Source organism: Triticum dicoccoides, chromosome 1B (genome assembly GCF_002162155.2).
Source record: "Triticum dicoccoides isolate Atlit2015 ecotype Zavitan chromosome 1B, WEW_v2.0, whole genome shotgun sequence".
NCBI classification, from domain to species: domain Eukaryota; kingdom Viridiplantae; phylum Streptophyta; class Magnoliopsida; order Poales; family Poaceae; genus Triticum; species Triticum dicoccoides.
This window is the reverse complement of record NC_041381.1, coordinates 403914374-403941776: the sequence shown is the minus strand read 5'-3', so window position 1 is coordinate 403941776 and position 27403 is coordinate 403914374. Positions and strand designations below refer to the sequence as shown.

General features: G+C 43.5%; 1 protein-coding gene across 1 annotated transcript; it reads left to right on the top strand.

Moving 5' to 3' along the window:
- The first annotated feature begins 6178 nt into the window (after window positions 1–6178).
- LOC119337813 (CSC1-like protein At1g32090) lies at window positions 6179–11727 on the top strand. Its single transcript, XM_037610034.1, has 11 exons — window positions 6179–6732; window positions 8365–8517; window positions 8681–8816; window positions 8898–8999; window positions 9123–9242; window positions 9318–9398; window positions 9537–9877; window positions 9967–10212; window positions 10460–10784; window positions 10869–11102; window positions 11196–11727. Exons 1-11 carry the CDS (start codon window positions 6428–6430, stop codon window positions 11568–11570), a joined length of 2418 nt encoding a protein of 805 aa, XP_037465931.1. The 5' UTR covers window positions 6179–6427; the 3' UTR covers window positions 11571–11727.
- The last annotated feature ends 15676 nt before the right edge of the window (window positions 11728–27403 follow it).

The following is a 27403-nucleotide window of genomic DNA, read 5'->3' as shown; positions in this document are numbered from 1 at the left end:
GTGCCTTGAGAATCCCCAAGATTAGGGTCTTGCTGCTCCTTATCCCTTCATCCATCATGATCTCCCCCAAAACTTGAAAACTTCATCTCACAAAAGTCAATAGAAACTTCATGAGACCCGTTAGTATAATAAAATCATCATCCACTTTAGGTATTGTTATAAATAGATTCATAATTGTACTTGCATAATAGTTGTTGTATTTTAACTTCTTCATGACTTATATCCCCCGATATAATCCATAACACCATCAAAATAGGCACACTATGCAATAAAAAAAAGAATCTATCTAAAACAAAATAGTACACGATGACAAAATATTTACCCATACTATGTTACTCCAAAAATTCTGAAAACTTAGGACAACATAAAAAAAATTTAGTCCATGATTGTGTAAAAAGTTTAGGATTTTATCCTGTTTCAATAAAGAATTAAAAGTCCAGCACTATGCGCAAAAGTTTCTGTTTCTGCACAACATCAATTTTACTATCATCTAAATCATCCCAAAGGCTTTACTTGCCACAAAACTCAAAAGAAAATATACAAAAATTATCATTAAAGTATAAATAACCATGTTGAGTCAAGAAAATAAAATATAGCATAAGCATAACTATTGGGTTGCCTCCCAACAAGCGTTATTGTTTAATGCCCCTAGCTAGGCATAATGCATAGTTTCAAGTTTATCATCCTTCAAAGGAAGTCCAAAGGTGGCTCTCATAATGGATTCATATGGTAATTCTCTTCCTTAGGAAGTGTTCCAACCCTTTCTCTAATGGGAACTGGAACTGTATATTTCCTTCTTTCATATCAATAATTGCACCTGTTGTTCGTAGAAATGGCCTACCAAGTATTATAGGACAAGATGGATTACATTGAATAATCAAGCACATGAATTCCATGGGAACATAATTCCTATTGGAAAGTATGAGAACATCATTAATTCTACCCAATGGTTTCTCAACTATGGAATCCGCTAAATGCAAGTTGAGGGAACAATCATCCATATCACTGAGACCTAGAAGATCACATAAAGATTTTGGTATAGTAGAGATGCTAGCTCCTAGATCACACAAAGCATTACATTCATAATATTTAATCTTAAATTTAATTGTAGGTTCCCGTTCATCATGTAATTTCCTTGGTATAGGCACTTCTATTTCAAGCTTTTCTTCATGAGCTTTAAGGGCTTCTATGATGTGTTTAATAAAAGCTTCGTTTTGTTCATAAGCATTAGGTGAATTGATCATGAATTGCAACAAGGAAATGCATTCAATCAAAATATAAATAATCATAATTAAAGTCCTTGTAATTCAAATTAGTGGGTGCATCGCTATCTAAAGATTTTACCTCTTTAAACCCATTTTTTATTATTTTCAGCATTAAGATCATCACCCTCGAAACAATTGGGACGCCTCTTACACTTGACTCATCTCCAGTTTATCACCAAGTTTTATGTTACTAAATAGATATTCAATATGTGTCACACCAATCATTGTAATATCTTCATCATGATTATCATCAAAACCGGATGCGAACGCCTTCTCTAGAAATTCACGTATAGTTCTCATCATTTCCGTTCTTTTTCTACTTTCATCCATGTTGACTTGGATAGATTTTAGAGATTCAAATATTTCATCCTTTTTATGTGGATTTTTTTAAATTTTGAGAGTGTCCACATCATGCACAATTCTATCCATGGTTTTAAACATATGGTTTTAGACATATCGTCAACTTCTCTAGAAATTCACGTATAGCTCTCATCATTTCCGTTCTTTTTATACTTTCATCCATGTTGACTTGGATAGCTTTTAGAGATTCAGATATTTCATCCTTTTTATGTGGATTTTTTTTAATTTTGAGTGTGTCCACTCATGCACAATTCTATCCATGGTTTTAGATATATCGTCAAATTTGCTTAATTTTTCTTCTACCATAGCATTAAAAGCCTTTTGAGAACTACTCCCTCTGTTCGTAAATATTTTTCTTTCTAGAGATTTCAACAAATGACTACATACGAAGCAAAATGAGTGAATCTGCATCCTAAAATATGTCTATATACATTTGTATGTGGTAGTGCATTTGAAATCCCTAAAAAGACAAATATTTAGGAACGGAGGGAGTAGTAAATTCTTTAATATATTTTTCTAGTTCAGCTGGTATCCTATTATTATTGTTTTTATTATTATTTTTAGTCCGCAAAGCAGTTCAGTGCTACTGGCACTTCCGCCTTTTTTAGTGCTCTGCAAATGAGCGGTAGTAGGGCGGTAGTTCAGCATGGTAGTACCACCCCCCATGGTACTAAGGCCCTGACTAACACCCCACTACCATAGATTTACTGGACTACTAACAATAGCGCGAAAGTACCGCTCACGCGGAGCGGTAGTACTATCCCGGTGGAACTACCGCTGTCATGTACCGCTATGAGTACCGCTTATTTGTAGTCCTTTGGACTACTCTGTCCTTTGAGCGGAAGTAGATCATCTGTAGTACCACTCTGTGTGGCACTATCGCATTGTCCTTCTCCACTACCGCTATTCCTACTGGTTGCTCAACACTATGTGGTAGTACCGCTAGTGGGAGCGGTAGTACCGCTCTGGCGGCACTACCACCTTCCTGACTTGTTTAGTTGAACACAGTGCTAGATGCACGGAAGTACAGCTCGCCCGAGCGGTACTACCGCATGTGCGTGGGCTGATGGGCATAATAGTTGGATTCTTTTCCCAACTATATAAGTGAGTCTTCTTCCCCAAGTGGACTTACCTCTTCCTCCCCCAAGCTCCATCGTTGCTCAAAAGCTCATTCTTTCCCGGTCTCTCTCCCTAGCCAATCAAACTTGTTGATTTCCTAGGGATTGGTTGAGAAGGCCTGGATCTACACTTCCACCAAGAGAAATTTGATCCCCCCTTTCTAATCCCTTGTGGATCTTGTTACTCTTGGGTGTTTGAGCACCCTAGACGGTTGAGGTCACCTCAGAGCCTCCAATTCAGTTGTGGAGATTGCCCCAACCTTGTTTGTAAAGGTCCGGTTGCCGCCTTTAAGGGCATAACTAGTGGAATCATAACATCTTGCACTATGTGAGGGCGTGAGGAGAATACGGTGGCCCTAGTGACGTACTTCCCTTCAAAGGAAAGAAACTTCGGTAACACATCCTCATCCCTACCGGCTCCACTTGTGGTTACTTCTTACCTTTACTTTGTGCAAGCTTTACTTGTGTTGTACCTCTTGCTTGCTTGCTTGTGCTCTTGTTGGTAGCATGATATAGGTTGTGCACCTAGTTGGATATCTAGACAACCTATTTGTTAAGAAAAGCTAAAAATTGGTAGTTGCCTATTCACCCCCCTCTAGTCAACCATATCGATCATTTGATTATTATTATTATTATTATTATTATTATTATTATTATTATTATTATTATTATTATTATTATTATTATTATTATTGGAACTACCATAATTATTAGAGGGATTACCGGGGTACGACTTAGGATTGTTGAATTTCCCTCTACAAGCATTATTGTTGAAACTATTTCTTGCAACAAAATTCACATCAATAACATCGTTATTTTGCTCAATCAAAGTAGATAATGGAACTTCATTTTGATCAACTTGAGCATTTTTACTAGCAAGGATATTCATAATAGCATCCGTTTTCTCACTCAAAGTAGAAACCTCTTCAATAAAATTTACCTTCCTACCAGTTGGAGCTTGTACTGTGTGCCATTGGGAATAATTTGTTGTCATGTTGTCAAGAAGCTTCATGGCTTCTCCAAGTGTGATTCCCATAAATGTGGTACCTGCAGATGAGTCTAGAAGGTTTCTCGAAACAAAGTTTAGTTCTGTATGAAACATTTGTACTATCATCCATAAGCTTAATCCATGCGTGGGATAATTTTTAATCATTAATTTTCACTATCTCCTAAGATTGTGCAACATGTTCTTGCTCATGTTGTTTTAAGTTCATCATTTGATTTCTAAGAGATATTATCTTAGTGGACGAAAATAATTAATAATAAAAGCATCCTTACATTTATTACATGAATCAATGCCATTACGAGGTAAGGATGAAAAACAAGTCTTAGCTCGATCTCTAATCGAGAAAGGAAATAACTTCAAATTCACAATATCATTATCCACATCTTTTTCTTTTGCATATCACATAATTCAATGAAGGTATTAATATAGGATGCATCATCTTCATTAGGATTTCTAGCAAATTGTTCTTTCATGACAAGATTCAATAATGCAACATTTATATCATATGACTTTGCACTAGTGGTGGCAGGAGCAATTGGTGTACTAATAAATAGTATTTGAGAAGTCACACAACTTGTGTTCTCTTGAGTAGACATAATGGTCATTCAAGCAGAGATAGCACACAAGATATTTTTGGTATTTTTGTTTTTTTTACAAAACAAATAAAGGCAAATAAAAAGTAGAGCAAGCAAATGCTTTATATGTGTGAAGAGACCTGTGTTTGTTTAATGAAGTCTCCTTGGCAACGGTGCCAGAATTTCTTCTCCTACTTGTGATAGGCGTTGGGATTTCCCCGAAGAGGAAGGGTGATGTAGTATAGTAGTAGATAGTATTTCTCTCAGTTAACAAACAAAGATTTATCAAACTACTAGGAGACACACGCAAATGAATGCAAGCAGTACTTGCACACACAAAACAAATACTAGCACCCAACGCGGGCAAGAGGGTTGTCAATCCCCTTGTACTCGTTAATTGCAAGGATTAATTCTGATAATGATAGATAGATAAATTGCAAAATAAAATAAAATACAATAAATTACAGCAAGGTATTTATGGTTTTAGTAATACGAAGTGAATGGACCTGAGGGCCATAGCTTTCCCTAGAGGCATTTCTCTCATGAGCGTAGTAACGGCGGATAAGATCACGGTTGGGAAATTGATAGAAAAGTGCATAGTTATGATGTTATTCATGTCATGATCAATATATAGGCATTACGTTCAAGACATGTAGACCGACATCCATATGCATCTACTACTATTACTCCACTCTCGATTGCTATCCACCATGCATCTTAAGGTATTAAGTTCATGACAAACAAATTAATGCTTGGAGCATGATGACATAATGTAGATAAAGAAAGACCAAATAATATGTTCGAACCCTGTTGTTTTACCCTTAATAGTAACAATACAAATAATTACAGAGTGAGGACATCACAAGATTGAACCTACTACTATGCATTACTTCCTTGTAAGATCTAATCATCAACTTGCCAATGAAAATTCATAGATCGGAAAGCATACATAGCTACAAAATCACATATAAAATCACAGTTTAGCTAGCTGCCTAGCTATAAAGTACTATAATTCCATCCATCTGACAAGAGCATGTATGCATGTGGCCCGGCCGTTGGTAGGAGCTAGAGAACGGTATGCAGAATAGTTAGCCGGAAATGAAGGAAGCTCTCTAGGGAATGCCAAGCTTGAGCCCCGCCCCCATGTGCAGCGCACAGGGTAGGTGTTCGATCATTTGTTTCTTGCATTGCACCTCCGTCCGTCCCACATATATCCTCCTCTTTTCTTGCTGTTGTTCCGTTGGCAAGGTTAAAAGTTGAGGCGCGTGGGCGCGGTGTGTATGCACCAATGCACATGGACATGACACGCGTTGCAGCGAGTAGACTTTCACATGCTGCAAATGCCTGCCAAACTGTCTTAATTGGATAGCTCGCTCGGCCTGGCTCCCTCTCCGTCTGTCCGTGCCTGCGATGATGGAGTGAGTAGTCGATTCATGGTGCATGTGATTCAACCTTCCATTTTTAAGGTTGTTACAAAAATGGGTGTCAGGCAGGCAGGTAGGCGTGTGAACGAAAGTTTAACGCGCAAACTTTACTTGGCCTACGCGGCCACGCGGAGCACAGAATGGCAGGCTGGCATACAGTGCCAGTCAAAACCCGCTGCACTGCATTCGAGTACCAGCTGCCCGTGCGGCCGCTTTGTACTTGAAGTTGCTACCACAAAAGGTTTCAAAAAAAAAAAGAAGTTGCTACCACAAACTGTTCATGGCGTCCGTCACGAGTTTACACCCAATTTCTCTCTGGACTGGAGAGAAGAAACCAACACCATCCTCGCTCAATCCATGCCGTCTGTACATAGTCAGAACGCCTTGTGACGCCAAGCAGAGACAGCGCTACGTAGCATCCGTGACGAGATAGAGCGGCGGTGGCCGGTGGGCTCCACAAAATTCCAAGCGAGGAACCCGGCTCGACTGCCGTTCTCCTCTCTTCCCTCCATTTACTCCACCTTCCATCACGCCACCACCCCCGCCCCCGTGCCCTCAATTTCCGCCCGCCTTCTCTCCCCTTCCTCGCCGCGCATGCACCGGCGCTGCTGCTGCTAGGCGGCGCAGACGACAGCCCAGCGCCGAGCAGCCCGTCCGTCCACCCTAGGAGGCCACAGCCATGGCGACGCTGCAGGACCTCGGGGTGTCGGCCTTCATCAACATCCTGGGGGCCTTCGTCTTCCTGCTGCTCTTCGCCGTGCTCCGCATCCAGCCCATCAACGACCGCGTCTACTTCCCCAAGCTCTACATCGCCGGCAAGCGCGCCGCCGACCACCGCGGCGCCCGCAGGGCCATCAACCTCAACCTCTGCACCTACTTCAAGTTCCTCAGCTGGGTCCCCGGAGCGCTCCGCATGACCCAGACCGAGCTCATACACCACGCCGGCCTCGACTCCGCCGTCTACCTCCGAATCTACACCCTCGGGTACACCACACCACTCACTCCCTTCTAATTTCCGGAAATCCTCCCACTCCCACTACCTCTGCTCTGCTCTGCTCTTGTCGACTACTACAGAATTGTGCAATTTGGGAGCGCGATCGGTTACTATTTTCTCAACCCAATTCCTCGACAGCAAATTTGCTCTGATCCCCAGATAGTATAACAGCCGCATTTGGTTCATCTTTTCCATTTTCGCCAAAATAATGGCAGCGGATTACGCCATTGCCATTAATGTTACAAGCGCTTTTCGCCAAATTTGCAACCATGGCCTGCCCCTGCCTGCCTGCCTGGATGAGTTGTTGCTTTGCGTGTCAATAATGCATGTCTATACCTTGCCTTCTCGCTGCTGCTAGCTGTTTCCTTTGTTGCACAGCACAGTGCTTGTTCCGTTCTCTCATCGTCATAGGGAACATGTGATCCTCACATGCTCCGCAGATTGCGCACCCAAACCCAAACCAGCATTCTTCCCCCAACGAAACACTGTACAATTTCCCTCCCAAGGTTTTAACCCTTATGCCTTTGATATTAATCCTTGCTAATTAGACTTGTCAATTCAACCCACAACTGATTGGATCTCAGAGTGACGGATTGCGTGATTATCCGGAGAAATGTTGCTTGTGTCTGGTGACAACGTTGGCGATGGAGGTCATCCTGGCACGTCGTGGCTGCCATCCAATTCAGTTGTGTGTTGAAAATGGCGCCACCCGCCCGTCAGATATCCTTGGATTGTTTTGCACGATCACGGGCGCGCTTTCAGCAGGGCACGGACTTATCCAGCTTTAGAATACTCCCTTCGTTCCCAAATATAAGTCTTTTTAGATATTTCAACAAGTGACTATATACGGAGCAAAATAAGTGAATCTACATTCTAAAATATGTCTACATACATCCATATGTTGTAGTCCATTTAAAATATCTAAAAAGACTTACATTTAGGAACGGAGGGAGTAGTACTTTAGCCTGCCTGGTGTAATCGAGTATACACCGCCACCGACCCGTATCATATTCCTAGCTAAGTAGTGGTGCTCGCCCACTAAACAACACGCAACTTTCGTGTGGCTCCAACCGATTATTCAGCATGTGGGGAGGGCGGGACCAACCACCGGCGTTTACAACAAACTGGAGATGCTTTCCTTGCCGCCTTGGACGGAATTTCATCCCAAAGGTTTCCCTCTTCAGAATGCAGCCATGTTTTCAATAGTAAAAATTGATGGACAACCTGGTTCGCTGGTCCCTTCTACTGTACATACGGCCATAAAACTAAATTCCACCATCTAATATAAGCGTTTCTCGATCCGGCGAAACTTCTCCTTCACGTTTATCCTCGCATGTGGGCGATGCTTTACGGCCATCGGACCAAGAAGCAAAAATTATTCTGTTGACCTTGGTTGCTCAGGCGGTGCTTTTGGAGAATTTTACCTTTCCCTTCCCCCTTTTTGTCAAGGAAAAGATTTGAAACTCTGTTGCAGCAGATGGGACTACTGTTTTGTGTTTCATGCACTTCAAGTCTTCAGTATAGTACTACTAGTTTCTTTTTTGGTGGCTATTTTACAGGTTCAATTTGAGCCCTCTTTTTCATACACTTGACTATTTTTTTTCCTCTGGTCTCACTTGCAGCCTCAAGATTTTTTTGCCCGTCATGGTTGTCGCCTTGCTGGTTCTCATTCCGGTCAATGTCTCTGGAGGGACACTACTGAACCTGAGAAAAGATGTTATGTTCAGTGATATTGATAAGCTGTCCATATCAAATGTTAGCCCCGGCTCCAACAGGTAATCTTCAGTAACTTATGAACTCTGAATTTGCCAGTTCATTTTTTATCCTAACACAAAGTCAGAACATTGTTCTTTAAAACTCTACATTGTTCTAGGTTGTATGTTCTGATTTGTAATAGTACTCTAAAATGTTGACCCTTGACATCCCACTTCATTTCAGGTTCTTTATTCATCTTCTAATGGCGTATGTGTTCACATTTTGGACGTGCTTTATGCTGTACAAAGAGTACAGTAATGTGGCATTCATGAGATTACATTTCCTGGCTTCCCAGAAACGTTGTGCTGATCAGTTCACTGTAAGTACATTAACAAAGTTTGCTACTCGTCGAGAGCTGTCCTACTGTAGCATTTAATAATAATAATAAAAACAATTCCAGGTGATTGTTAGAAACATACCTCGTGTTTCAAGCCATTCGACGTCTGAGGCAGTTGATGAGTTCTTCCGCAGGAACCACCCAGATCACTATCTTGGTCAGCAGGTATACTATCCTCATTCTAGTTGATTTTTACACACACACACACACACACACACACACACACTTGCAAATAACGGTTGCCGGCTAGTGTTTTAATTCTAGAGCTAACCTTATTTTTTATTTCAGGCTGTTTACAATGCAAACCGGTATGCTAAACTTGTAAAGCAAAAGGAGAGACTTCAAAACTGGCTGGATTACTACCAGCTAAAGTTTGAAAGGCATCCTGAGAAAAGACCAACTGGAAGGGTAATGTTCCAATCATTGCTTTTGTTATTTTGGACATGTGCATATAAACTGCTAACCTTATTCATGGTATTTCAGACAGGATGCTTTGGTTTCTGTGGTAGACAAGTGGATCAAATTGACTACTACCGGGCTAGAATTAGCGAACTTGATAAGAGGGTACGTCTACAATTCGTTTGTGTCATGATTCCTTATATTTGAGAGGGAAAAAAATTACCGTGCACGTTGAATTTCTACACCCCATGCACATGTACCTATGTATATGATTTTAACATACATTTACGTTGATATTCTCAGATTGCATCGGAGCGTCAGAGAGTTCTGAATGATCCAAAAGCCGTTATGCCAGTTTCTTTTGTGACATTTGACTCAAGATGGGGTGCTGCTGTATGTGCACAGACACAACAGTCAAAGAATCCCACACAATGGCTGACCAATTGGGCTCCTGAACCACGCGACGTTTATTGGCAGAATCTTGCTATTCCATTTTTCTCTCTGAGCATACGCAAGTTTCTCATATCAATCGCGGTCTTTGCTTTGGTGTTCTTCTACATGATACCTATTGCATTTGTGCAATCACTTGCCAATCTCGAGGGTATTGAAAGAGTTGCGCCTTTCTTGAGGCCAGTAATAGAAGTGTAAGAATTTTTTTTTCTTTTTGCACATCATGCTTCTTGAAATTGCTCATTATTTTTGTTCATTCACACTGACTTATTTCAACTTGCAGAAAAGTGGTGAAGTCTTTCCTGCAGGGTTTCCTACCCGGTCTGGCTTTGAAGCTCTTTCTCTATATCCTCCCTACGGTTCTTATGATCATGTCAAAAGTTGAAGGCTATGTCTCTTTGTCATCGCTGGAAAGAAGAACTGCTTCGAAATATTACTACTTCATGCTGGTGAATGTATTTCTAGGAAGCATAATTGCTGGCACAGCTTTTGAACAGCTAGACTCTTTTTTTCACGATCCTCCTTCACAGTAAGTTTCTTCAAACATTCTTCTGCCAACATGCATACATGAACCAAAACTTATTTTCCCATGTCTTCATTACCTTAATTATCCCCTTTTCGGAAAGAAAAATGTCTAAATTTCATTAATCATTGTGCCGCCGCTTCATATGGCTAGAATGTACTAGTACTCACTCTCAAAATGTACAAACGAAAAATGTTGGATGCATAGGCATAAACAGTAACAATCTGTCACGTCTCCTTTTTTCTCTTTACAGAATACCAAGGACCATTGGAGTGGCTGTACCAATGAAAGCAACATTCTTCATGACATACATAATGGTCGATGGCTGGGCCGGCATCGCCAATGAGATTCTTCGAGTGAAGCCACTGGTCATATACCATCTGAAGAACATGTTCATCGTGAAAACCGAGCGGGACAGGGAGAGGGCGATGGATCCACGGAGCATCGCGCTCGGAGAAAACCTTCCATCCCTGCAGCTGTACTTCCTCCTTGGGCTCGTGTACGCGGTGGTCACCCCCATTCTCCTTCCTTTCATAATCGTCTTCTTCGCCTTCGCCTACCTTGTCTACAGGCATCAGGTGAGTTGATGAATACTGCTTTGACCTCTAGCCATTTGCTGTGTCAAAGACAGTGCACTGACATACCTCCATTCCTGGTTTCAGATCATCAATGTGTACAACCAGGAGTATGAGAGCGCGGCGGCATTCTGGCCTCAGGTCCATTCGCGCATCATAGCGAGCCTGCTCATCTCCCATGTGACTCTCTTTGGGCTGCTGAGCACGATGAAAGCCGCCTACTCCACCCCGCTGCTCATCTTCCTGCCGTTGCTGACACTATGGTTCCACAAGTACTGCAAGAGTCGGTTCGAGCCCGCTTTCCGCAAGTATCCTCTAGAGGTCACTGCTTCGCCTCTGTCTGTGTCACGTGTGATTTTTGCTTGGATGATCGTCTGCAAGACCTGAAATGTTGTTTGCTTTTCTGAACTTCAGGAAGCGATGGAGAAGGACGTGATGGAGCACGCGTCGGAGCCGAGCCTGAACCTCAAGACCTACCTGGCAAATGCTTACCTGCACCCCATCTTCCATATGTTTGAGCAGGAGGATCAGAAAGAGGAGGCCACCATAGAGGTGAGAATCGACAAATCGGAGCAGCAGCAGCAGCAGCAGCAGCATCATGTGAGAAGCTCACACTCACAGTATGAGGAGGAGACGAGCGCACAGACGCATTACCACCATGAGGAGAGGAGCAGCAGCCAGTACCAGTACCAGTACCAGCACCAGTATCAGTACCAGCACGAGGAAACTCACATGAGGAGTGAGCAGTCGCCGCCACACTTTGTCTACCACCATGGAGTCGAGCACTGATGCTGCGAATTTACCACTCCCTAACTTGACCTTTTGCCTCGCAATTTCGTGAAAATGATTGCCCGTCTAGTCCAGTCCAGATGATGCTGATGTTTGATGTACATGCCAATATGTAGTCGTGTGATGATAATCTCATGAGTTGATTATTTTTTTTCTACCTTGAGCACTAATGCTAATCGGCGTTGGATGGTGATACTTACGGCAACTCTGATCAATCCGAAAAAAGCTAACTCCCAAACAGCTGCCTCTTTCGGGAATTAGGGCAACTCAATGTCGTGCATCAAACCGCTTTGAGATCTGGACGTCTTTTGCCATCTAACGCCATGCCTCAAATGTGCGCTTGGATCCGGGCGTCCAAAATCTCACAAACCGGTTGCAAAGCTAGGGGACGTTTGAGGATGTTCGGATATCCGTCATGTAGGCCTCCGACACCCTTGGCTCACGTAAAAAAACCACCGGACCCTCTGTTTTCCTCACTCCTTCCATCCTTCCTTTTCTATGTCTGCTCACTCCAAGTCTGACACGGCCGTTGTTAGAGATATGATAGGCAAATCAATACGACGAAGAACAAAAACAAGCAGGAGACATGAGATTTAACGTGTAAAACCCCTCCAACACGAAGGGCGGAAAACCACGGGCGCCAGCTAGCTAAATTTCACTATATCGGGGGAGGTTACAAAACGCCGGGATTTACAACTGATCAACTTATCCCGTGCGGCGGCTTACAAGAGGTATATATAACATAGATGACCTAGGTCAATACTGATTCGTACCGCTTCGGCCCAAGCCTGCCGGCAACGGGCCTCGCTCCGCTCGCTCGTCAGAAGTTAGCCTTTCTCTTTATACTTGAATTTGGAGCATAACATAAAAGCCGTTATACCGCCCCACCCGCCCACACAGGCCTTGTCGGACCTCCACCGCTACACCAGTGCCACGCTGCCAATGCCGCCGATCCGCCCTGTCGTGGAATTGTCACGACAGATGCCCTAGCATGAGGACTTAGGTGCGGAGCCATCACAACGTAGTTAGCTTGAAGGGGTTAAAACAGGACAAGGGACACAGAGAGTTTTTACCCAGGTTCGGCCCCTTGCAACGAGGTAAAGGCCTACTCCTGCTTTAGACTGTATTGCTTGAGTCTCGATTACCAGGGAGTTAACACGCTTGACCTAGTTTTCGGCTTGTTGTTTCTTGCCCTTAACCCGCCGCCAGGTCACCCCTTTATATACACAGGTTGATGCCCGACGACTTACAGAGTCCCGGCCGGCTCATACACAATGTGTCCGGCTCGGTGACAAAACTAAACTTTCCTTAACATACAAGTTAAACATATGGCGGTTTATACCCGTGGGCCTCAAGTCTCCTCCGGGTCTTGGGCCTTTAGTAAGCTTGCTTCATGAACCGCCATCTTCAACATCTTCTTGGGCCTTCTCATTATGAACCGCCAGCGGTATGACCCGACCCCTCCTGGGCGGGTCATACCCAATAGTTATATCCCCAACATTAGGCCCCAGGTTGATGTGAACTTGTTCATATCAATCTTCAACACTTGACTTAGAAAAAATCCTTCCTCGTCAGTCCTTATGAAATCTTATAACCCGCCGTTAGCTCACAGAATTGTGGTAACCCGCCATGACGTCATCTCACATTAATATCTCACGAAGCCCAAATCTCAATATGCCTTCACTTTTAATGAACCACCAAAAATTTAGGCATCTGTGCTGTCACATAACCACTTTTCAGCCTCCTTTATTCCCGCGCATGCCATCTATCGACTGCCTTATAAATAGGGACAGGGGTCCTTCTCATTTCCCCCCTCGTCTCCTCGTCTTCTTCCTCTTCCTCACAACGCCTCAAGCGCCCGAGCTCCACCGTCACCGTCGACCTTCGTCCGCTGCACCACCTCTGGCCACTGCATCAACCTGAGCACACCAGAAACACCGCCGCGCGCCTCCCCTGTTCAACAACCTCGGTAAGCTCCCCTCTTTCCTCACCATAGATCTCCATTAGGGTTTGCTTGAGTTCTTCGGAGTTCATCTCCGTTCCTCTGTTCCTCCCCATCTCTTGTAGTTTTTTATCTGAGTTTAATACTCATCTTGCGAGGCATCAGTTTAGCATTCATTTTTGATATTTGAATGCCTCCCCTCCATGAGGGATCTCATGTGAGCACGTGAGCTGTTCTGCTGCCGCCACTTAGGTTTAGAATTTTTCTTCATTATCTGAAATGTTATAGATCCAAAATTATAGCACCGATCTGTGAAAACTTGTTTGTCCAGCACTTAGCAATTCTTCACTCATAAATCTGAAAACTAATAGCTCTGTCGGCGGCTTAACTGATAAACCATAACCCTCCAGGTACCATTAGACCCCTTTTAAGCCGCCAATAGATTGCTCTACATACCTCCACACTAACTTCCGGCTTAACACACTACATCTCTACTCCTAATGGAGCAGTTGGTGAATAGTCCGCGCGGTTTATTTTCGCTGGTTTATTTTCGTCATCCTCCCACCACCATTTTTTTTTCATCATCCTCCCACCTCTGCTTACTCGCTACCCTCCATCGAAATAAACCGGTGCCAAAAAAACCCTAGGATCGATCCCTCGTCTATTACTAATGGAGCAGTCCGTAAGTTGTTCGTTCGTTCGTTCTTTCGCAACCCGTCCCATCGATCGATCAGATCAACCCTCAACGATTTTATTTCTTACTTCGGTTGTCCCTCCTCTTTCCTTAGAAGACAGAAAAAATCGGCATGCAATCCTCACCTACCATAGTTCGAGTTAATTCACGGCACATCTCTCCTGCAAAAATTGGAACACAATCTTTTTCTTCCCTTGACGCCAAGGCCTGACAAAAGTAGATGCAAATCCCATACCATCAATCTTCTCATAGTGAAACCATATTTTCTGCCTGTGCCTACTCGAACCAGAAATCGCTCTTTGTAATCCTGGAACGGGAAGGGCAACTTCCCTGTACGTACTCCTCCCAGATCACTCATATTGTAGTCTTGGAATGGTACAAATCATTCACGACGGCGGTGCGATTCCCTGGCTGCGTGGCCAGCAGCGACGACCAACGGGCATCAGCGGCGTGAGCACACCCACGGGGCCGGAGGCGGTGCAGTGGGCGTCGCGAGCGCAAGGGCGCTGTGCACGGCGTCCGTGATTTGGGATGACTAGGGAAGCGTGCGCCGCCGCAGCATCGGCGATTCGACGGACAAAGACAATGATCCACTGATGCCAACGAATTTTGTCAGCTGCCGGGTCTGGTGCTCGATCCACTGATTTGGAGAATTCGATTTTGTCCCACAAACACATTGTGTGCATGAATATATTCAGGAATGCAGAGATTTCACGCCTAGAAGTCTAATGTGAAGGATGGGCGGGAGTGTCGGGCACACGACGATCCAGTTTGTGGTAGGGTGGTCCGAGCTAGGGGTGCATGTGTGCGCTCGCCTGGTTAGGAGGATGTAGGCGACAAGAAGTGCACCATCAAGGTTGTTGCGCGTGGCGTGGCGGGGAGGCCCGTGTGGTGGCTGTGTGTTTGCTGCTCGAGTTAGGCGCTGATGTGGAGGTCCCCGACGGAAACGGACGCCGCCGGAGCTGCTACGGGAGATACTAAGCGGCGCGCTATTGGAGCTAGAAGAGACGCGGTCACGCGGAGGGCCCGGACCCGACTCCTCTGTGCAGCTTGCTTACATGGTTGTGCATGATGGGGAGGCAGAAGGACTGGCGCCTGCATAATATTATGGCATGAATTTGTAGGTGCATAATATTATGGCATGAATTGGTTCTTTGGCAAAATGTTCATGGATCAGAATTGGTGGGGGTTATTTAGTTCACTTTAGAGAGCATTTTCCATTGCCATATTTTTTGTCATCTTTGGTTTTCTATATTGGGCCTCATCTATGAATATTTTCGAATGTTGTTTCCCATGGTTTTCCTATATATAACAGTATGTCAGGTTTTACAAGGTTGATCATTGAACTAGGTTCCTCCAATTAATAACAAATGGTTCAAGAGTTGTTTGTACTTTGAACCACTATTAGCGATGGATGTCCTAATAATTAATTAAGCTGGTTGTTTGCTTGCTTCTTGTGCATACAACAGGCTCGTTGACTTTATTTTTATCGCAGTATTCAAGCTTCTAAGCGCCGGATCATGGTCCTACTAATTAATTAAGGGGGTTAATTGCTTGCCTTTTTATCTCAGTAATGCAAGCTTTACATGGGATTGCCATGTTGTGAATTAAAAGAAATCCAGTTCTTTTGGGCACGGTTTAGGAGAGAGGATTTTCTACCATGCACGGGACCTAACGTGCATGCATCCACAATCTTATTTATTACTGTGTGGGATCACTAACATTATTTATACAGTTTTCTCTCTCTAATCTAGCACGCATTCACAGGTTATTCTACTCACTAAGTTTCATTTGAATAAATAGATGCCTACTATATGTTATAATAAAAGTTTGATTTACATTTTGTTTGCACAATTGTGTTTTTTCTGACAAGACCTTTAAAACAAGACTAATATTGAATATATTTTTAGAAAATATTTTTCTGACAACTAAATGACCATGCTTCAAACTTATTTCATACAAATTTATTAATTACAGGCAAAAGTTTCAATAATGTGTTATTCAAACAATTTTTGAACTTTTATAGTATTTAACAAAACATCGCATAGTCTCATTGTGTTCTAGAATTTCATTTTTATTAGAACTTGTTGAAATATATCCAAATGGGGCCTCGTTTTGAAGTTCTCCTCGTCATGAACACAAACATGCAAACGGATAATAAATTATACTTTTGGTTCAAAAGATAAAATAGATTTAAAATTTGAAATCATAATAAAAAAACATGGGATATTGGAGCATAGACTTGCATGTGGTCAGAGAAAGACCCGACAAACTACGAATAGTATCAATCGCATAGCATCGAACCTTGATGAAAAATCAACGACCCTTCCATGCACGGGACCTCCCGTGCATGGGAGAATTGCTTTTCTCCACGGTTTAGTTATTGCTGAACAGAAGACCATGTAAAGAGTAAAGGGAAATGTAGCATAACAGAACAAATACATGGTGTTGTGTGCTGCAGAGTTGCAGCGTATTCCTGCATTTTGAAAAATGGAATAGATATGATATGCTAGATATAAAGCTTCAGTTTGGAATTCTGCTGTGTAGTTTGGTGTACTCTCAATATCATTTCAAGTATAAGGTTTTGTGACGAAGGGGGTTGAGCCATCAGGCGGAGGTGCCGGCAGGTGAGCTTGACTGATTGCAGCGAGACGAGAGAAGAAGAGGAGTACTCGAGGAAGAGAGTGAGCAGTAAGTTTTTTTGAGTAGTAAGTAGATTCTTATCTGGTCTAGCAATTGTCTTTTTTCCTCCGAAATAGGCAGCCAATCAGTCGCGCCATCGCCACCTCACCACTCGGTGCTGCACAACCCGAGACAGTGTGCCGCCGCCAGACCCGTTGATGACCTAGGAGCACCGCTGCCAGCCGCCACCTCCCGAGCAGGGGCACTGCATGCGGGGAATGTCAAGGATGCCGCGCTAACACCACGCGAGCAAGGCCCAGTGGCGCACGCCGGCGGCGGAGAGAGGGGGTTAGGGGGAAGGGGAGGAACTGGAGGGAGGGAGGGGAGCCTTACTCAGGGAGACAACGTGAGGGGGACCCCGCAGAGAGGATCCTGGGCAAAAGACATTAGATTAATAGAATAGCTTTCGGCTAAAGATTGGGATGAAGAGAAATTAGTTTTTTGGTCAATTTAGGGAATTAGATGGTTGATACACATCCATTTCAAAAAAAATAGAAATAGTACATGCCCATGGTTGAGTGTTATTGTCAATTAATTGATCCAAGGGGAAAATGTGAGCACTATATTGATGCATTAGTATGTCATAACATATCAAGAATATAGAGAGTTTAGCATGAAGTGTTGACGGAAAAGAATATGACTTTGGTATTTGCATGCTAGGTTTCGCTCTTATCTAAAGTCCTGTGAGTACTTTCTTTTGATAAATTTGAACATGTAAATTTGCATTGCGATTTCTTAGCACATCCCTCACAAAAGGTGACATTAAGCAGTTTGAAGATGCTTGTGAGAGGCAGCACATCCTATACAACACCTTGTTGTTATTTTTCCCTTTCGCCTTAGGGTTGGAACTCTCTTGTAAATTCCTAATTTTTAATCTTTGAAAAATAGGATGGCCCTCTTGTCTTCTGTATTGACATATATACTTATATTATTCATATAAGACAAGAGGGCCATCCTATTTTTCTCGACGAAGTTACATTCAACAAAGATGTTTATTGGTGATATTGTTTCATGTAGTGTCCTACATACCACCCAAGATAGATATCGTGAATTTGTATTGTTTACATTAAGTATTTTTGTATTTTCTTAATTTGTAGCATAGAGATGTTAATCTAAGTGTATAGTCAAGGAAGTAAAGGGGGGGGGGTATGCATGTACAATGCTCACAAGTCAGATGCATACTCCTTTAGAACTTCATATATATTTTTAAAAAAGTTCTTCTTTATGACCGTGTTCCCATCGGACGTCTGCTACCTTTGCCACCACCCTTGCATTGGACCTTGCCCTCTACTGTCGGACTGCACACTGCACCTACAAAGCAAAAAGTCTCGGGCAACCATCAATGCTCCTTTTTTGAGGGATATTGACAACAATGACAGGCAATAACCTTCAACCATCAATGCTTATCACTTTTGGACGACACGGTTATTTAAGCCGGTCGACTCGCTCCTCGCACGACAAGGTGGGACTAAACCTCATACCGCACGGGCTTTTTAGCCTATAGGTATGTTTACACATGCTATCGGTAGATTTTTTAAATGCCCGTGGCAACGCACGGGCTTTTTACTAGTGTTTATAGTTCTTAGCTTTGAACCAATGACCGGTTTAACCAATATAATCTTAAACTGGCAATATTTTCTTTTCACACCTTCATCAACAATGACTAAGACCTTCACCTCATGCAATTGGGTGCCATCCCGGGTTATCAAGGACGGTCTGAACAATTTTTTTCAAACTGGCGTTTTAGCCAAGAAAAACGACATCCATTGGAGGGTCCCAGGCACTGAAAATCCTCCTGAACCCAAAAAAGGAGAAGTGATTGTTTTTACTGATCATATGATCTGGGGTCCCCTCCCGGCTCAAAATTCTTTTGAGACGTGCTACAATTCTTCCAACTCCATCCTCAAGACATTGGGCCCAATTCTGTCTGCAACATTTGCAACTTCCAAGTCTTTTGCAAAGCTTATCTTCAAGAGGAACCCACTGTCGAACTGTTCAGGGAATTTTATTATTTGAACCGGCAGATGGAATTCACCAACGGGCCCAGCTTGGAACTAGGCGGAGTTTCAATTCAGAAACGGAAAGAAGCCACCTTCCCATATGCCAAGCCGCCCAGTCATCCCAAGGACCGGAACCAGACTTGGTTCTATTGCCAAGATACATCTCCAGAGGGTGAGAATCCCCTGCTGGGTTACCGTAAACACCGGCTCAGCAACACAAATCAGCTCCCACAACGGATTAGCACGAAGGAACGGGCTAAATATGCGCCCATTTTTTCAAAGATCAGAGCCTTCATGGCCAACGGTTTAACCGACATTAACCTTGTTCGGTGTTGGGTCACCTGGAGGATTCTTTCCTTAAGCCTCTGATCCGGCTTAATGTGCGAGTACACCGGCGATTTGAAAGATCCACAACGCCACTGCGAAATCTAATTATCTGATGCAGAAGTCAATGAAGCGACCAAGGCATTGTTGAATGAAAGCTGGGCAGAGTGTAGTAAAACCGGACTTAGTCCTTTCTGCACCTTCAACCAGCCGCCAGCTGTAAGTTTTGCACATACTTTTTCAGTTGAATCATGTTTTCATTAACACTGTTCTCTTATAATCATCTGACTTCCACATGTCGATTCTCCATTTTGGAAGAAGAAGCTGCAAGACAAGCCGGCCAAGCAGACCCGGACCGAGACCAAGGTTAACAAAAAGCCTACCAAGAAGAAGACCGACCCCTCCGAGTTACTGGACTTGGATGACGATGGTGATGATGATGAGTCGGAGGTAGAACTTGATTCTCTTGGCTCATTTTTTGCACATCTCATTGACAATGACCATTACCAGGAAGAAGCGGAAGCCAGCCGTGCGGGTGACGAAGAGGTAATTGTTCTTTCCTCCGGCTCAGAATCTCTGCCAAAACAGAAAACTCGACAAGCAAGCCGAAAAGTAAGGTTTTCTCATCCTTTGGCTTATTTGGATCCCAACTTTATTTTGAAGAAGCAGCAACATGAAGCTCGCCGCACAACCCGAAACAGTGGAGGCGGGATTCTTTCCTCCGGCTTACCAAACACTCTAGCTCCCCGCAAGCATCGTCCAGAGGTCTCAACAATTTCCGACTTAACTTATCCCAAGGCGGGTGGTTTTTGACAACCTCTTAATCCTTCCGACTCAAATTATCAGGGAACATCTCAATCCTCTTCTGGCGAATCAACGGGAACTCATGTCCCGGCCTTCAAACCCGTGCCTGGGTAAGATTGTTAAGTCTCTGCTTTCAATTATGTACTCAATTGTTGTGTTAACCTTAACCTCGTCTTGTATTTCATTCACAGAGCTATGGAAAACCCCAGCAAGAAAATGAAGGTGACAAAAACGACTGACAACCCTTTTGAACTAGAAAAGCAGTCAACAGACACCTCCTTCAACGCCCTTGAAGCCACAGCTGATGAGCCACCATTGGAAGAGAACAACGTTATCATAGACCAGATGGACGTTGATCCAACCACCACCAAGCCGCCAAGCCCCATCAAGCCGCCAAGCCCCATCAAGCCTACTGAAGAAAAGTCTGATGATGTTATCATCACTGGGCTTGGTTATACAGCACCAGGCAATCCCACTATCTTGTTAAAGCACAGCGCCAAGGAAGAAATTTCTGTTGCTGACAAAGGCAAGTGGTCAGTTAATTTAGAGAGTTATGCCCACTTTAGTGCGCAAGAGATCCACTCTAGGTGCTTGAACCGTCTGCCTACAAGCCGTGACTTTGAAGTTGGCTTAGTCAACTTGATGAAGGAGCATTTTGAGGTAAACATGGCAGCTCTCTTCATATGAATATACTTATATCAGCCGCCAAGTCTACATGATATGATAGAATTGAATGTATTATAGACTTTTAAATAACCTTGTAGAACAATACCAGTAGTCCCCAAGGGCTGGCTTATACTTTCAAGATAAGTCGGGACTTCAAATAGTAATCCTTAGATTTTGCACGTGTAGCCCCCAAGGGCCGGCTTAATCTGTCAAGATAAGCCAGGACTTCAAATAGTAATGATTCAATTTTGCACCTTTAGCCCCCAAGGGCCGGCTTAAACTGTCAAGATCAGCCGAGTCTCATTACCATACTTGTCCATAAAATCCAAGCATATAGCCCCCATGAATCGGCTATAGTCACCATAATGTAGTCGGGTCATCATAAAAATTGTCTTCAAAAAGGAGTAATGTGCATTAGCCCCCAAGTGCCAAGTGAAATACTTGTATTGTGCTTGGGACTTTTAAATAAAATGATTGTAACCCCGCCTATTGTTTATATCCTGCAGGCTGAACTTAATGTCAAAGAATCCCAAGTCACGGATCTTCAAGAGAATATAAAGTCTCAACAATCTGAAACCTCCAAGGCCAAAGTAGAATTGACCACCGCCTTGGCAGAGATGGAAAAACAGAAGAAGAACTTCAAGGCTGACCAGCTAGGCTGGGAGACAGAGAAAACAACTCTGTTGAAGAGAACCGAGGAAGCAGAAGCAGCTCTTAAGCCGGTGGCTGAAGAGCTTGCTGGTTTAAAACATCAAGTAAATGCCATGACTGCTGCCATCTTCGGTAAGTAACTTCATCTCAATTTGTTACTACCAATCAATTGTAATACTCATTCATCCGGCTTACATATTTAATTGGTACTGCAGGCTCCAGAATCGCCCATCTTGGCTCAGACATGCGCAAGAAGCTGAAAGCTGCCTATATCTGATAGAGCAACTGTACACTGGTGCGCAACGAGCTATCTTTGCTGCCTCACACAAGAAAAACCGCCAACCCTCATCAAGGACACACTGGAGAAGTTATCTATGCTGCCCCAACAAGTTGAAGAGCTAAAGAAATCAGCTGCTAGAGCCGGTGCAATCACCACGCTAACCCGGGCTAAAGCATGGCAAGCAGACCTTGACCCGGGAGACTTGGCCATTGGCTGCCCCAGTGTCAAGGAGGACAGGTCTGAAGGAAATATGCCCTAGAGGCAATAATAAAGTTATTATTTATTTCCTCATATCATGATAAATGTTTATTATTCATGCTAGAATTGTATTAACCGGAAACATGATACATGTGTGAATACATAGACAAACACAGTGTCACTAGTATGCCTCTACTTGACTAGCTCATTAATCAAAGATGGTTATGTTTCCTAATCATAGACATGTGTTGTCATTTGATTAATGGGATCACATCATTAGGAGAATGTTGTGATTGACTTGACCCATTCCGTTAGCTTAGCACTTGATCGTTTAGTATGTTGCTATTGCTTTCTTCATGACTTATACAAAGTTCCTACAACTATGAGATTGTGCAACTCCCGTTTACCGGAGGAACACTTTGTGTGCTACCAAACATCACAACGTAACTGGGTGCTCTATAGGTGTCTCCAAAGGTACATGTTGAGTTGGCATAATTCGAGATTAGGTTTTGTCACTCCGATTGTCGGAGAGGTATCTCTGGGCCATCTCGGTAATACTCATCACTTAAGCCTTGCAAGCATTGTAACTAATGAGTTAGTTATGAAATGATGTATTAAGGAACGAGTAAAGAGACTTGCCGGTAATGAGATTGAACTAGGTATTGGATACCGACGATCGAATCTCGGGCAAGTAACATACCGATGACAAAGGGAACAACGTATGTTGTTATGCGGTTTGACCGATAAAGATCTTCGTAGAATATGTAGGAACCAATATGAACATCCAGGTTCCACTATTGGTTATTGACTGAGAATAGTTCTAGGTCATGTCTACATAGTTCTCGAACCCGTAGGGTCCGCACGCTTAACGTTACGATGACAGTTTTATTATGAGTTTATAAGTTTTGATGTACCGAAGTTTGTTCGGAGTCCCGGATGTGATCACGGACATGACGAGGAGTCTCGAAATGGTCAAGACATAAAGATTGATATATTGGACGACTATATTCGGACACCGGAAGTGTTCCGGGTGATTTCGGAGAAAACCGGAGTGTCGGAGGGTTATCGGAACCCCTCCGGGAGAGTTAATGGGCCACATGGGCCTTGGTGGGAAGGGAGAGGGGCGGCCAGGGTGGGCCGCGCGCCCCCTCTCCCTCTGGTCCGAATTGGACTAGGAGGGGGGCGGCGCCCCCCTCTTTCCTTTCCCCTCTCCCCCTTCCTTCCCCCTCCTAGTAGGAGTAGGAAAGGAGGAGTCCTACTCCTACTAGGAGGAGGACTCCTCCTCCTTGGCGCGCCCCAAGGGGCCGGCCGGCCTCCCGCCTTGCTCCTTTATATACGGGGGCAGGGGGCACCCTAGAACACACAAGTTGATCTACGGATCATTCCTTAGCCGTGTGCGGTGCCCCCCTCCACCATTTCCACCTCGGTCATATCGTCGCGGAGTTTAGGCGAAGCCCTGCGCCGGTAGAACATCATCATCGTCACCACATCGTCGTGTTGACGGAACTCATCCCCGACGCTTTGCTGGATTGGAGCCCGGGGAACGTCATCGAGCTGAATGTGTGCTGAACACGGAGGTGCCGTACGTTCGATGCTTGGATCGGTCGAGTCATGAAGACGTACGACTACATCAACCACGTTGTGATAATGCTTCCGCTTATGGTCTACGAGGGTACGTGGACAATACTCTCCTCTCTCGTTGCTATGCCATCACCATGATCTTGCATGTGCGTAGGAAATTTTTTGAAATTACTACGTTACCCAACAGTGGCATCCGAGCCTAGGTTTTATGCGTTGATGTTATATGCATGAGTAGAACACAAATGAGTTGTGGGCGATACAAGTCATACTGCTTACCAGCATGTCATACTTTGGTTCGGCGGTATTGTTGGATGAAGCGGCCCGGACCGACATTACGCATACGTTTACGCGAGACTGGTTCTACCGACGTGCTTTGCACACAGGTGGCTGGCGGGTGTCAGTTTCTCCAACTTTAGTTGAACCGAGTGTGGCTACGCCCGGTCCTTGCGAAGGTTAAAACAACACTAACTTGACGAACTATCATTGTGGTTTTGATGCATAGGTAAGAACGGTTCTTGCTAAGCCCGTAGCAGCCAGGTAAAACTTGCAACAACAAAGTAGAGGACGTCTAACTTGTTTTTGCAGGGCATGTTGTGATGTGATATGGTCAAGACGTGATGCTATATTTATTGTATGAGATGATCATGTTTTGTAACCGAAGTTATCGGCAACTGGCAGGAGCCATATGGTTGTCGCTTTATTGTATGAAATGCAAACGCCCTGTAATTGCTTTACTTTATCACTAAGCGGTAGCGATAGTCGTAGAAGCAATAGATGGCATAAACAACAACGATGCTACGATGGAGATCAAGGTGTCGCGCCGGTGACGATGGTGATCACGACGGTGCTTCGAAGATGGAGATCACAAGCACAAGATGATGATGGCCATATCATATCACTTATATTGATTGCATGTGATGTTTATCCTTTATGCATCTTATCTTGCTTTGATTGACGGTAGCATTTTAAGATGATCTCTCACTAAAATTATCAAGAAGTGTTCTCCCTGAATATGCACCGTTGCCAAAGTTCGTCGTGCTCAGACACCACGTGATGATCGGGTGTGATAAGCTCTACGTCCATCTACAACAGGTGCAAGCCAGTTTTGCACACGCAGAATATTCAGATTATACTTGATGAGCCTAGCATATGCAGATATGGCCTCGGAACACAGAGACCGAAAGGTCAAGCGTGAATCATATAGTAGATATGATCAACATAGTGATGTTCACCATTGAAAACTACTCCATCTCACGTGATGATCGGTTATGGTTTAGTTGATTTGGATCACGTAATCACTTAGATGACTAGAGAGATATCTATCTAAGTGGGAGTTCTTAAGTAATATGATTAATTGAACTTAAATTTATCATGAACTTAGTACCTGATAGTATTTTGCTTGTCTATGTTTGTTGTAGATAGATGGCTCGTGCTGTCGTTCCGTTGAATTTTAATGCGTTCCTTGAGAAAGAAAAGTTGAAAGAGGATGGTAGCAATTACACGGACTGGGTCCGTAACTTGAGGATTATCCTCATTGATGCACAGAAGAATTACGTCCTGAAAGCACCGCTGGGTGCCAGGCCTGCTGCAGGAGCAACAGCAGATGTCGTGAACGTCTGGCAGAGCAAAGCTGATGACTACTCTATAGTTCAGTGTGCCATGCTTTATGGCTTAGAACCGGGTCTTCAACGACGTTTTGAACGTCATGGAGCATATGAGATGTTCCAGGAGTTGAAGTTAATATTTCAAGCAAATGCCCGGATTGAGAGATATGAAGTCTCCAATAAGTTCTATAGCTGCAAGATGGAGGAGAATAGTTCTGTTAGTGAGCATATACTCAAAATGTCTGGGTATAATAATCACTTGATTCAACTGGGAGTTAATCTTCCGGATGATAGCATCATTGACAGAATTCTCCAATCACTGCCACCAAGCTACAAGAGCTTTGTGATGAACTATAATATGCAAGGGATGAACAAGACAATTCCCGAGCTCTTCGCAATGCTAAAGGCTGCGGAGGTAGAAATCAAGAAGGAGCATCAAGTGTTGATGGTCAACAAGACCACTAGTTTCAAGAAAAAGGGCAAAGGGAAGAAGAAAGGGAACTTCAAGAAGAACAGCAAGCAAGTTGCTGCTCAAGAGAAGAAACCCAAGACTAGACCTAAGCCCGAAACTGAGTGCTTCTACTGCAAGCAAACTGGTCACTGGAAGCGGAACTGCCCCAAGTATTTGGCGGATAAGAAGGATGGCAAAGTGAACAAAGGTATATGTGATATACATGTTATTGATGTGTACCTAACTAGAGCTCGTAGTAGCACCTGGGTATTTGATACTGGTTCTGTTGCTAATATTTGCAACTCGAAACAGGGACTACGGAATAAGCGAGCACTGGCCAAGGACGAGGTGATGCTGCGCTTGGGAAACGGTTCCAAAGTCGATGTGATCGCGGTCGGCACGCTACCTCTACATCTATCGTCGGGATTAGTCTTAGACCTAAATAATTGTTATTTGGTGCCAGCGTTGAGCATGAACATTATATCTGGATCTTGTTTGACGCGAGACGGTTATTCATTTAAATCAGAGAATAATGGTCGTTCTATTTATATGAGTAATATCTTTTATGGTCATGCACCCTTGAAGAGTGGTCTATTTTTATTAAATCTCGATAGTAGTGATACACATATTCATAATGTCCAAACCAAAAGATGCAGATTTGATAATGATAGTGCAACTTATTTGTGGCACTGCCGTTTAGGTCATATCGGTGTAAAGCGTATGAAGAAACTCCATACTGATGGACTTTTGGAATCACTTGATTATGAATCACTTGGTACTTTCGAACCGTGCCTCATGGGCAAGATGACTAAAACATCATTCTCCGGTACTATGGAGAGAGCAACAAATTTGTTGGAAATCATACATACAGATGTATGTGGACCGATGAATATTGAAGCTCGTGGCGGATATCGTTATTTTCTCACCTTCACAGATGATTTGAGCAGATATGGGTATATCTACTTAATGAAACACAAGTCTGAAACATTTGAAAAGTTCAAAGAATTTCAGAGTGAAGTGGAAAATCATCGTAACAAGAAAATTAAGTTTCGACGATCTGATCGTGGAGGAGAATATTTGAGTTACGAGTTTGGTTTACATTTGAAACAATGCGGAATAGTTTCGCAACTCACGCCACCCGGAACACCACAACGTAATGGTGTGTCCGAACGTCGTAATCGTACTTTACTAGATATGGTGCGATCTATGATGTCTCTTACTAATTTACTGCTATCGTTTTGGGGTTATGCTTTAGAGACGGCTGCATTCACATTGAATAGGGCACCATCAAAATCCGTTGAGATGACGCCTTATGAACTATGGTTTGGCAAGAAACCAAAGTTGTCATTTCTTAAAGTTTGGGGCTGCGATGCTTATGTGAAGAAACTTCAACCAGATAAGCTCGAACCCAAATCGGAGAAATGTGTCTTCATAGGATACCCAAAAGAGACTGTTGGGTACACCTTCTATCACAGATCCGAAGGCAAGACATTCGTTGCTAAGAATGGATCCTTTCTAGAAAAAGAGTTTCTCTCGAAAGAAGTGAGTGGGAGGAAAGTATAACTTGATGAGATAACTATGTCTGCTCCCTCATTGGAAAGTAGTTCATCACAGAAATCAGTTCCTATGACATCTACACCAATTAGTGATGAAGATAATGATATTGATCATGAAACTTCAGATCAAGTTTCTACTGAACCTCGTAGGTCTACCAGAATAAAATCTGCACCAGAGTGGTACGGTAATCCTATTCTGGAAGTCATGTTACTTGACCATGATGAACCTACGAACTATGAGGAAGCGATGATGAGCCCAGATTCCGCAAAATGGCTAGAAGCCATGAAATCTGAGATGGGATGCATGTATGAAAACAAAGTATGGACTTTGGTTGACTTGCCCGATGATCGGCAAGCCATTGAGAATAAATGGATCTTTAAGAAGAAGACTGACGCTGAC

What these genes read in the sequence shown, in the direction of transcription:
- LOC119337813 (XM_037610034.1), top strand. Translation starts at nt 6,428, where the DNA reads ATGGCGACGCTGCAGGACCTCGGGGTGTCGGCCTTCATCAACATCCTG. An exon ending in TTGAGGCCAGTAATAGAAGT is followed by an intron (nt 9,878 to 9,966) that starts GTAAGAATTTTT and finishes TTCAACTTGCAG; the next exon opens with AAAAGTGGTGAAGTCTTTCC. An exon ending in ACCTTGTCTACAGGCATCAG is followed by an intron (nt 10,785 to 10,868) that starts GTGAGTTGATGA and finishes TCCTGGTTTCAG; the next exon opens with ATCATCAATGTGTACAACCA.